General features: G+C 48.0%; 2 protein-coding genes across 9 annotated transcripts in view; one reads left to right on the forward strand and one right to left on the reverse strand.

Annotated features, from left to right (window-relative positions):
- Positions 1 to 12,781, forward strand: part of LOC136632055 (pyruvate carboxylase, mitochondrial-like) — a 217,674-nt gene that overhangs the window by 160,379 nt on the left and 44,514 nt on the right. The window lies entirely within an intron of this gene.
- Positions 1 to 12,781, reverse strand: part of PKNOX2 (PBX/knotted 1 homeobox 2) — a 395,914-nt gene that overhangs the window by 46,159 nt on the left and 336,974 nt on the right. For all 8 annotated transcript variants that reach the window (XM_066606646.1, XM_066606640.1, XM_066606642.1 and 5 more), the window contains one exon: positions 2,690 to 2,878. In XM_066606646.1, the coding sequence (XP_066462743.1) occupies positions 2,690 to 2,878 (189 nt within the window). The remainder of the gene's footprint in view (positions 1 to 2,689; positions 2,879 to 12,781) is intronic.

Below are 12,781 nucleotides of genomic sequence, written 5' to 3' on the forward strand. Positions count from 1 at the left end.
GGGGGGGGGGGCATTTTTCAGATATAGACGACAAAGGAAGAAATCCTGAAGCATGAGCATACAATCCTCATTCTACTCCTGCTATCATAAAAGTACGTTTTATTTTCCTACAACCCAGATGAATGATTTTTACTACAGATCCAAGCCATTGCGATCCGGGTAGAATCGGATGATTGTGGGGATGGACAGCAACTGGAAGCAACCAACTGTTTATGGCAATGGTTCCATTTATTTATTTTCTGTCATGATCTGAGGTATTTGTGAGAAGTTAAATCCTTATTATGTTTCCTGACCAATGCATTCTAATTAGATCAACAGTTAAAAAAATATATTCACAACAGCCACAGGACAGCTTTACATCTCATTAACTTCTCACTTCCTATTTTCAGCAAAATTACTGATAAAAATGTGCATCTCCATTTTCCTGAGCTCGCAGTCTCATTGCCTCATATCTAACATCTCTCTTGTCGCCCTGGATGCAAGTTGTTGCTATGACAACCCGCAATAATAGAAGCTAATAAATTACAAACGAGATGCTCGTTGAGCAATTATTGTCGTCCTTTATGCAAGTTTCTTGCTAATTTCGCTCATAAGGGAAACTGCAATAAGCAAGGAAGGGATAAGAAGTCTTATTAGCAAACAAGAAAAAAAAAAACACACTTTCTCTCTACTTTTAAAAATTCAGTGATTAAGTGACTTTGTTATTCCAGGATGTCTAAATTAGATTTTTTTTCATGCAATTTAATTTGGATATTTTGAGGCCATCCTAGAAGTAAAAGTAAAAAAATGTAAAGAAATTTAGCTGGGAATAAATTTATCTTTTCATGTAGAGCACATCAAATATTCCAGATATCATCGACTCCCCCACCTCGTTCTGCTGCCAGCACATGCAATATTTAAATATTCTCTCCAGCTCATAAAATACATAAAACAAAAGCTGTTGGAAGTGTGACAGCTGGATCAAGAGCTGGGAATGATGGGACTGTGAGCGCTGCTGCAATCATTCTACAACTGGGTGGAAGCGTCAGGCGATGGTCAGCTCCACAGATAAGACTGCAGAAAGGCACATAAAAGTCATTCTGAGTCCCATGTGTAACCTGTGAAAAATATAGCTTTGCTTATATACTATATTATTTACAGCAGTTATGTAATATACACCTATTAGGCATATCAAGCGGATATCCCTGATGCTGCCTGCAAAAGGCAGAGAGAGAGAAGCCTGGGAAGAAACAGGATTTAGCAAAACCATTCCTAGTTACAAATTAAGAGATTCAACTAACAGCTTAGTGCATACAACACACACATTGAACTTAATGATAAACCGTGTACAATGAGCTCCCTCTAGTGGTGTCTGCAGGCAGGCAGAAATTCAGAATTGAACACTATATTGATGCAAAGTTTTCAGCTCTATAAGACCTTTTCTAAAATGGATCAGATGTTTTACATAAAAGTAATAAAGTTAAGAAAACGTAAATTTAATTTAAAGGGGTTGCGACTGTGTTTAAAGCAATAAAAGAAGCCATATCCAAGCTTGTGTTCCCCCGGCGATCCAGCGCTGCAGCTCCAGTAGTTCTTCTGGTCTTTGTTTACGAATGGGTACCACCTGATCGCTGTTGTAATGAAAAGCCATGGCGGTCACGTGCCATTCCCCTGGCATCACAGCTCAGATGCTGGGAGCCATGATGCCAAAGAGAACGCCATGTGACTGCTGCAGCCTCTGATTGGCTGCAGTGGTCAGTTGGTAGCCATTCATAAACAAAGACAGGGAGGATCATGGAAGCCGCAGCGCTGGATCGCCGGGGAATGAACGGGCAAGTACGACAGCTTTTATTGTTTTTAACACAGTAGCAAAAAATTGTCTACACCTAAACAACCCCTTTAAGGCTTTCAATGCAAAGGGCATACAAATATATAAGGATGCACAAATATGTAATTGGATGTATAAATCTATGTGAAGGGAGGAGAAGTGGTACCAAAAGTATTTTTTTTTAATAATGTGTGTTCCCACTTTGGGGAAAAAAATGCAAAAACTGCGGCAAAATAACAACATGTGAACAGCAGAACTGAGCCCATGGTGTTATCTACACCAACCAGCCTGCTCTTAGATGCTGTGCATGGGGGCAGCAGAAGCAGTCATCAAATCTAAGGCAGAACATAGGATTGTAGAATGCTTTACCCGCCCTTACCAAACTGCTTTAAAGTAGAAATGATTACAGTGATAGGTTTGCTGTGTATATCTGTGCAGTAATTTCGGAGAAACTTGCTTTTAATTAGTAGCACCCAGACACAGAAGAAGTCCTGCACATTTATGAGCTGCAGACTATCCGCCCTCCAGCCAATTATTGGCAGCTCTCTCTCTCTATGCACAGTAATAGGCAGACAACCGTAAATCAATGGCTGGAGGGCGGGGTGGGCGTAGCTAGTCTGCAGCTCATGAATATCCAGGATTACTTTAAGTAGTCCTCTATGCATTTGCTGCTACTAATAAAGGCAAGACATATCACTGTAATGAGTATGCCTGTCACTACCTTATACAGCCCTCAGAGAGGGGTGCAAAAGATGCTCATAGAGTCTCTTTAAGTTTTGGATTGCCATAGGTACAAATCAGTTCCAGCATTTTAAGCAGTCTTGGTTCCTCTACAAGTCGTTGGCAGCAAATAAAAGACATAAAAAGAACATGTTTTCTGACCTGTGCGTGAATGCTGTTGGATGGCTGGTTAGGGGAATAGGGCCCGCCCAAGTCGTTCCTGAGCAGATTATCACTGTGCATTTTCGTCTTCAGGCAGGTGATATACCGGTTACAAAAATCCTTGCACAATTCATTTACTTTCTCCAATTCCAGCAGATGGATTCTCAGGACCTGGATTGCCTTCACCATCTGAAAAAGCCAAATGATGCACATTATCTTTCAGAAATGCTACTTTTAATGTAAACTGTTCTGGACAATGCTGTTAATTCAGAGAAACAGAATGTAGCAACAGTGTAGCGAGGACACTGTGATTTCTCAATTACTGCCATCACACATAACATGAAGGCTGTGGAATTTCTGCAGCATGTTGTGATGTGTTATTTTCACAGCATTTACAATACAAACCATGCAGAGGAGATTGCAAAAATCTCCATTACATGGAATGGAAGATTTCCACACCGAATCTGCGGCATCTTTGCAAAATGCTGCAGATTCTAAATCCGTAGCATGCCTATATCTGCTGTGGATATCAGCCCTGGAAATACAGGAGGTAAAATTCATGGCAAAATCTGAACCGTTTAGGTGTGGATATGCCCACTGCAGATTTGTGACAGGTTTTCCACTTCGGAATGCCTGCAGCATGATACGCAATATTTGAAGTCACCCTAAGGCTATGTTCACATGGTGGAATCTGCTGCAGAATTTTCCACACAGATTCCGCTAGTTAACCCGCAGCGGAAATTAGAAGTGGAAAGAAAGAACAAAGACAAAAAATTCTGATGGAAAGTAGAGGAGTAAGAGACACCGATCACAAACTAAAATGTTTTATAGCATGGGAAACAAACAAGGAGAATTGGAGCTCCTAACACAGGAAGAGAAATATGATGTCTTAGGCTTCATGGAAACTTGGTGGGATGATACACATGATTGGAATACAAGGCTTGAAGGATACAACTTATTTATAAGAAACAGACCTAATAAAAGGGGAGGAGGTATTGCATGTATGTTAGGAAAACATTAGAGATGAGCGAACACCAAAATGTTCGGGTGTTCGTTATTCGGAACGAACTTCCCGTGATGCTCGAGGGTTCGTTTCGAACAACGAACCCCATTGAAGTCAATGGGCGACCAGAACATTTTTGTATTTCGCCGATGCTCGCTAAGGTTTTCATGTGTGAAAATCTGGGCAATTCAGGAAAGTGATGGGAATGACACAGTGACGGATAGGGCAGGCGAGGGGCTACATGTTGGGCTGCATCTCAAGTTCACAGGTCCCACTATTAAGCCACAATAGCGGCAAGAGTGGGCCCCCCCCCCCCCAACAACTTTTACTTCTGAAAAGCCCTCATTAGCATGGCATACCTTTGCTAAGCACCACACTACCTCCAACAAAGCACAATCACCGCCTGCATGACACTCCACTGCCACTTCTCCTGTGTTACATGCTGCCCAACCGCACCCCCTCCCCCCCACAGCGCACACCAAACTGTCCCTGCGCAGCCTTCAGCTGCCCTCATGCCACACCACCCTCATGTCTATTTAGAAGTGCGTCTGCCACGACGAGGGACCGCAGGCACACACTGCACAGGGTTGGCACGGCTAGGTAGCGACCCTCTTTAATAGGGGCGGGGCGATAGCCCACAATGCTGTACAGAAGCAATGAGAAATACAATCCTGTGCCACCGCCATCAGGAGCTGCACACGTGGGCATAGCAATGGGGAACCTATGTGACACACACTATTCATTCTGTCAAGGTGTCTGCATGCCCCAGTCAGACTGGTAATATGCACCTTAACAGTAACCGCGTTGGTGGTAATGTGGTGGTGACTGCGGACCTAGTACCACGGTTGTATTTTGTTGGTTTTCGGAATGTGGCCAGGATTAAGTGGGCCGTGGCGGGGGGATGGTGGGGGGGCTCTCTTGTAGTGTCGGTAAAGGTGAAATTCTTGGACTGCCACCAGACGAACCAATGCAAAGGCATTTGCCAACAATGTTTTCCCTGTTGGAGGAGGAGGGGGATGTTTTTGAGGCACTACGTGTCCTCTCCACGTGTCCGTGGTTATATGCACCTTAACAGTAACCGCGTTGGTGGTAATGTGGTGGTGACTGCGGACCTAGTACCACGGTTGTATTTTGTTGGTTTTCGGAATGTGGCCAGGATTAAGTGGGCCGTGGCGGGGGGATGGTGGGGGGGCTCTCTTGTAGTGTCGGTAAAGGTGAAATTCTTGGACTGCCACCAGACGAACCAATGCAAAGGCATTTGCCAACAATGTTTTCCCTGTTGGAGGAGGAGGGGGATGTTTTTGAGGCACTACGTGTCCTCTCCACGTGTCTGTTCCATGTAAGCAATAGTAGCACTCAAGACAGGCCCCAGTAACAATTCTGAAGCAGCAGTATAGCGGGAGCGCAGTCTTCGTTCCATGTAAGCAATAGTAGCACTCAAGACAGGCCCCAGTAACAATTCTGAAGCAGCAGTATAGCGGGAGCGCAGTCTTCGTTCCATGTAAGCAATAGTAGCACTCAAGACAGGCCCCAGTAACAATTCTGAAGCAGCAGTATAGCGGGAGCGCAGTCTTCGTTCCATGTAAGCAATAGTAGCACTCAAGACAGGCCCCAGTAACAATTCTGAAGCAGCAGTATAGCGGGAGCGCAGTCTTCGTTCCATGTAAGCAATAGTAGCACTCAAGACAGGCCCCAGTAACAATTCTGAAGCAGCAGTATAGCGGGAGCGCAGTCTTCGTTCCATGTAAGCAATAGTAGCACTCAAGACAGGCCCCAGTAACAATTCTGAAGCAGCAGTATAGCGGGAGCGCAGTCTTCGTTCCATGTAAGCAATAGTAGCACTCAAGACAGGCCCCAGTAACAATTCTGAAGCAGCAGTATAGCGGGAGCGCAGTCGTCGTTCCATGTAAGCAATAGTAGCACTCAAGACAGGCCCCAGTAACAATTCTGAAGCAGCAGTATAGCGGGAGCGCAGTCTTCGTTCCATGTCAGCAATAGTAGCACTCAAGACAGGCCCCAGTAACAATTCTGAAGCAGCAGTATAGCGGGAGCGCAGTCTTCGTTCCATGTAAGCAATAGTAGCACTCAAGACAGGCCCCAGTAACAATTCTGAAGCAGCAGTATAGCGGGAGCGCAGTCTTAGTTCCATTTCAGTAGCCTTAGTATAGCCAAGGCACAAGTGACATTTATGTAGCTAAAGTGTAGGCCAACCCCACACACCTTTCTGTACCATGAGTGCAGGCGAAGAACATAGAAATTACTATGATTACACTGTAGGTGAGGGCCCCAAAAAATTGGTGTACCAACAGTACTAATGTACCTCAGTAAAAATTGGCCATGCCCAACCAAGATGGCAGGTGAATCGCTTTGGTTAATGTGGCTTAAGTGGTAACTAGGCCTGGAGGCAGCCCAGTGTAACGAAAAATTGGTTCAAGTTAAAGTTCCAACGCTTTTAAGCTAATTGAAACTTATAAAAATTGTTCTGAAAAATTATTTGAGTGAGCCTTGTGGCCCTAAGAAAAATTGCCCGTTCAGCGTGATTACGTGAGGTTTCAGGAGGAGGAGCAGGAGGAGGAGGAGGAGGAATATTAGACACAGATTGATGAAGCAGAAATGTCCCCGTTTTGGATGGTGAGAGAGAACGTAGCTTCCATCCGCGGGTGCAGCCTACGTATTGCTTAGGTATCGCTGCTGTCCGCTGGTGGAGAACAGAAGTCTGGGGAAATCCAGCCTTTGTTCATCTTGATGAGTGTTAGCCTGTCGGCACTGTCGGTTGACAAGCGGCTACGCTTATCTGTGATGATTCCCCCAGCCGCACTAAACACCCTTTCCGACAAGACGCTAGCCGCAGGACAAGCAAGCACCTCAAGGGCATACAGGGCTAGTTCAGGCCACGTGTCCAGCTTCGACACCCAGTAGTTGTAGGGGGCAGAGGCGTCACCAAGGATGGTCGTGCGATCCGCTACGTACTCCCTCACCATCCTTTTACAGTGCTCCCGCCGACTCAGCCGTGACTGGGGAGCGGTGACACAGTCTTGGTGGGGAGCCATAAAGCTGGCCAGGCCCTTAAAGACTGTTGCACTGCCTGGGATGTACATGCTGCTCGATCTACGCACATCCCCTGCAACATGGCCCTCGGAACTGCGCCTTCTGCCACTAGCGCTGTCGGCTGGGAATTTTACCATCAGCTTGTCCGCAAGGGTCCTGTGGTATAGCAACACTCTCGAACCCCTTTCCTCTTCGGGAATCAGAGTGGGCAGGTTCTCCTTATACCGTGGATCGAGCAGTGTGTACACCCAGTAATCCGTCGTGGCCAGAATGCGTGCAACGCGAGGGTCACGAGAAAGGCATCCTAACATGAAGTCAGCCATGTGTGCCAGGGTACCAGTACGCAACACATGGCTGTCCTCACTAGGAAGATCACTTTCAGGATCCTCCTCCTCCTCCTCCTCCTCCTCCTCAGGCCATACACGCTGAAAGGATGACAGGCAATCAGCCGGTGTACCGTCAGCAGCGGCCCAAGCTGTCTCTTCCCCCTCATCCTCCTCATGCTCCTCCTCCTCCTCCTGTACGCGCTGAGAAATAGACAGGAGGGTGCCCTGACTATCCAGCGGCATACTGTCTTCCCCCGCCCCCGTTTCCGAGCGCAAAGCAGCTGCCTTTATGGTTTGCAGGGAATTTCTCAAGATGCATAGCAGAGGAATGGTGACGCTAATGATTGTAGCATCGCCGCTCACCACCTGGGTAGACTCCTCAAAATTACCAAGGACATGGCAGATGTCTGCCAACCAGGCCCACTCTTCTGAAAGGAATTGAGGAGGCTGACTCCCACTGCGCCGCCCATGTTGGAGTTGGTATTCGACTATAGCTCTACGTTGTTCATAGAGCCTGGCCAACATGTGGAGCGTAGAGTTCCACCGTGTGGGCACGTCGCACAGCAGTCGGTGCACTGGCAGCTTAAAGTGATGTTGCAGGGTGCGCAGGGTGGCAGCGTCCGTGTGGGACTTGCGGAAATGTGCGCAGAGCCGGCGCGCCTTTACGAGCAGGTCTGACAAGCGTGGGTAGCTTTTCAGAAAGCGCTGAACCACCAAATTAAAGACGTGGGCCAGGCATGGCACGTGCGTGAGGCTGCCGAGCTGCAGAGCCGCCACCAGGTTACGGCCGTTGTCACACACGACCATGCCCGGTTGGAGGCTCAGCGGCGCAAGCCAGCGGTCGGTCTGCTGTGTCAGACCCTGCAGCAGTTCGTGGGCCGTGTGCCTCTTATCGCCTAAGCTGAGTAGTTTCAGCACGGCCTGCTGACGCTTGCCCACCGCTGTGCTGCCACACCGCGCGACACCGACTGCTGGCGACATGCTGCTGCTAACACATCTTGATTGCGAGACAGAGGAGGAGGAGGAGGAGGAGGAGGAGGAGGAGGAGGAGGGTGCTTTAGTGGAGGAAGCATACACCTCCGCAGATACCAGCACCGAGCTGGGGCCCGCAATTCTGGGGGTGGGTAGGACGTGAGCGGTCCCAGGCTCTGACTCTGTCCCAGCCTCCACTAAATTCACCCAATGTGCCGTCAGGGAGATGTAGTGGCCCTGCCCGCCTGTGCTTGTCCACATGTCCGTAGTTAAGTGGACCGTGGCAGTAACCGCGTTGGTGAGGGCGCGTACAATGTTGCGGGAGACGTGGTCGTGCAGGGCTGGGACGGCACATCGGGAAAAGTAGTGGCGACTGGGAACTGAGTAGCGCGGGGCCGCCGCCTCCATGATACTTTTGAAGGACTCCGTTTCCACAACCCTATACGGCAGCATCTCAAGGCTGATGAATTTTGCGATGCGGACGGTTAACGTTTGAGCGTGCGGGTGCGTGGCGGCGTACTTGCGCTTGCGCTCGAACACTTGCGCAAGCGACGGCTGAACGGTGCGCTGAACTACACTGCTGGATGGGGCCGAGGACAGCGGAGATGAGGGTGTGGGTGCAGGCCATGAGGCGGTAGTGCCTGTGTCCTGAGAGGGGGGTTGCATCTCAGTGGCAGGTTGGGGCACAGGGGGAGAGGCAGGGGTGCAAACCGGAGGCGGTGAACGGCCTTTGTCCCACCTTGCGGGGTGCTTGGCCATCATATGTCTGCGCATGGTGGTGGTGGTGAGGCTGTTGGTGTTGGCTCCCCGGCTGAGCTTTGCGCGACAAAGGTTGCACACCACTGTTCGTCGGTCGTCAGGCGTCTCTGTGAAAAACTGCCAGACCTTAGAGCACCTCGGCCTCCGCAGGGTGGCATGGCGCGAGGGGGCGCTTTGGGAAACACTTGGTGGATTATTCGGTCTGGCCCTGCCTCTACCCCTGGCCACTGCACTGCCTCTTGCAACCTGCCCTGCTGATGCCCTTGACTCCCCCTCTGAAGACCTGTCCTCCTGAGTAAGCGTTGCACACCAGGTGGGGTCAGTCACCTCATCGTCCTGCTGCTCTTCCTCCGAATCCTCTGTGCGCTGCTCCCTGGGACTTACTGCCCTTACTACTACCTCACTGCAAGACAACTGTGTCTGATCGTCATCGTCCTCCTCACCCACAGAAAGTTGTTGAGACAGTTGGCGGAAGTCCCCAGCCTCTTCCCCCGGACCCCGGGAACTTTCGAATGGTTGGGCATCAGTGACGATAAACTCCTCTGGTGGGAGAGGAACCGCTGCTGCCCAATCTAAGCAGGGGCCCGAGAACAGTTCCTGGGAGTGCTCCCGCTCCTGAGCAGGTGTTATTGTAGTGGAGTGAGGAGGCTGGGAGGAAGGAGGAGCAGCAGACAGAGGATTCGGATTGGCAGCAGTGGACGGCGCAGAACTGCGGGTAGACGATAGGTTGCTCGAAGCACTTTCTGCCATCCAGGACAGGACCTGCTCACACTGCTCATTTTCTAATAACCGTCTCCCGCGTGGACCCATTAATTGGGCGATGAATGTGGGGACGCCAGAAACGTGCCTCTCTCCTAATCGCGCAGCAGTCGGCTGCGACACACCTGGATCAGGAGCTTGGCCTGTGCCCACACCCTGACTTGGCCCTCCGCGTCCTCGGCCGCGTCCACGTCCTCTAGGCCTACCCTTACCCCTCAGCATGCTGTATTACCAGTGATTTGATTTCACAGGCAGGAAATAAATTGGCGCAAGACTGCAGGCCAAATATAATTTTTGCCCTTTTTGGAAAACGAAAGGCCCCACTGCCTCTAGTGAATGAATTATCTAAGTTTAATAACTGTGCTGTGTCCCTGCTTATGTGTCACAGAACGTGAGGGTAGCAGAGTTATTATAACTCTGGCAGAGCAGGTATTTTTTTTCCCAATTAAGGAAAGCAAATGGCGAAGCCAGCAGTAAAGCGTAGCTGGGTGCGTATGATTTAGCACTGTTCTTCACGCAGCTCACACGTCTCCACCGCCCGTAAGGACGGACAGAGGCTGGACAAATAGATTTGTTTTCAGTTTTTTCCCACCAAAAGGCAGCACTGCGTATATTCTATGAACATGAGAAGTTTAATAACTGTGCTGTGTCCCTGCTTATGTGTCACAGAACGTGAGGGTAGCAGAGTTATTATAACTCTGGCAGAGCAGGTATTTTTTTTCCCAATTAAGGAAAGCAAATGGCGAAGCCAGCAGTAAAGCGTAGCTGGGTGCGTATGATTTAGCACTGTTCTTCACGCAGCTCACACGTCTCCACCGCCCGTAAGGACGGACAGAGGCTGGACAAATAGATTTGTTTTCAGTTTTTTCCCACCAAAAGGCAGCACTGCGTATATTCTATGAACATGAGAAGTTTAATAACTGTGCTGTGTCCCTGCTTATGTGTCACAGAACGTGAGGGTAGCAGAGTTATTATAGCTCTGGCAGAGCAGGTATTTTTTTTCCCAATTAAGGAAAGCAAATGGCGAAGCCAGCAGTAAAGCGTAGCTGGGTGCGTATGATTTAGCACTGTTCTTCACGCAGCTCACACGTCTCCACCGCCCGTAAGGACGGACAGAGGCTGGACAAATAGATTTGTTTTCAGTTTTTTCCCACCAAAAGGCAGCACTGCGTATATTCTATGAATAATAACTGTGTTGTGGCCCTGCCTATACAATTCTTTCCCTGCAGTATCAATGGAGGGTGAAATGCTCTGCAGAGGCGATTTTGAGAAGCCCAAAAAAAATGCAGCACAGCTAACAGCAGCCTGGACAGTACTGCACACGGATAAATATGGCCCTAGAAAGGACCGTTGAGGTTCTTGAAGGCTACACTCACTCCTAACACTCTCCCTGCCTATGCAGCACTTCTATCCCTAATGCCAGGTGCAACGGTCTGCAGAGGCGATTTTGAGAAAAAAAAAATCCCACTGCTAACAGCAGCCAACACACAGCTATCAGTGGCCCTAATAAGGACCTTTGGGGGGTCTTGAAGCCTACACTAACTACCAATTCTTTCCCTACAGCAGCTCCGGTATAAACAGCACTGTCCCTCATCTAACTCACACCGCATCTGAGGCGAGCCGCGGGAGGGGCCGACTTTTATATTAGGCGAACACCTGATCTCGTCAGCCACTCACAGCAGGGGGGTGGTATAGGGCTTAAACGTTGCAGGGGGAAGTTGTAATGCCTTCCCTGTCTTTCAATTGGCCAGAAAAGCGCGCTAACGTCTCAGGGAAGGAAGTGAAAGTAACCAGAACACCGCATGGTGTTCGTTACGAATAACGAACATCCCGAACACCCTAATATTCACACGAATATCAAGCTCGGACGAACGCGTTCGCTCATCTCTAGAAAACATACATCTCCACAGAGATTCAAGTTTCACAGAATACAAGGAGAGAACAACAGAAAGCACACCATTGTAGGCGTTTACTATAGGCCGCCTGGACAAGCAGAAGATATTGATGAGCTCTTTCTACATCAGATGGCCAAGTTCTCAAAAAAGTACAACATAGTAATTATGGGAGATTTTACCGATCCAGACATTTGTTGGGGATCTCTCTAACAAATTCTTATCCTCTCTTGCTGACAACTTTATCTTCCAAAAGGTAGAAGAGAAAACAAGGGGATCTGCTATCTTGGGCCTAATTCTTACCAACGGGGAGGAAATGGTTGAGGAAGTAAGGGTAGCTGGGACCTTAGGAGGCAGTGATCATGTTATCCTTGAATTTTGGATAAAAAGGGGAGGAAGACCTGAGCAGACTCAGACCTCAAGGTTGGATTTCAGAAAGGCAGATTTTTATAAACTCAGAAAGAGAGTAGGAAGAATTCAATGGCTGGATGTTCTTAAGGACAGAAATGTCCAAGAAGGTTGGGAAATATTGCGAAATGAGATTCTCAAAGTACAATCGTTAACAATCCCTAAAAGAAGGAAGAATGTGAAGCATTTAAAGAGACCAGGATGGATGATCACAGAACTTACACACATGATAGAAAGGAAGAGAAATATGTTTATCAACTGGAAAGATGGGGGCATATCTAAATAAGAATATAATGCCATCTGCAGAAACTGTAGGGCAAGTGTCAGAATAGCTAAAGCTAATAATGAATTGAGGTTTGCAAGAGAGGCCAAAAGCAATAAAAAAGGATTTGGGGTAGTATGTCAAAAGCAAAAGAAAAGTCAAAGATGCAATTGGATGTTTACAGGATGAAAATGGTGAATTGGTAAAAAATGATGTTGAGAAGGCTGATCTTTTACATTTCTATTTGTATGTTTTCTCTCAGGAAGTAAATGCAACATCAATTGATCTTCCCTGTGCTACTGGGGGGGAAAAGAATGCAGGCTATCTATAAACAGAGATATGGTGAAGGAACACTTAGCTAACTTAGATGAATTCAAGTCTCAAGGTCCAGATGAATTACATCCTAGGATACTAAAGGAAGCAGCAGGGGTAATTGCAGATCCACTTGCCATAATCTTTGAAAATTCCTGGAGAACGGGAGAAGTCACAGAAAATTGGAAAAGGGCAAATGTTGTCCCTATCTTCAGAAAATAGAATAAGATAGATCCAGGAAACTACAGGCCTGTGAGCCTGACTTCTATACCAGGAAAGATCATCTTTGAACAAACTATTTAACAGCATGTATACAAGTACTTGGATGAGAATAAAGTAATTAACCAGAGT

The sequence above is a fragment of the Eleutherodactylus coqui genome, chromosome 6 (assembly GCF_035609145.1).
Source record: "Eleutherodactylus coqui strain aEleCoq1 chromosome 6, aEleCoq1.hap1, whole genome shotgun sequence".
Lineage (NCBI taxonomy): Eukaryota > Metazoa > Chordata > Amphibia > Anura > Eleutherodactylidae > Eleutherodactylus > Eleutherodactylus coqui.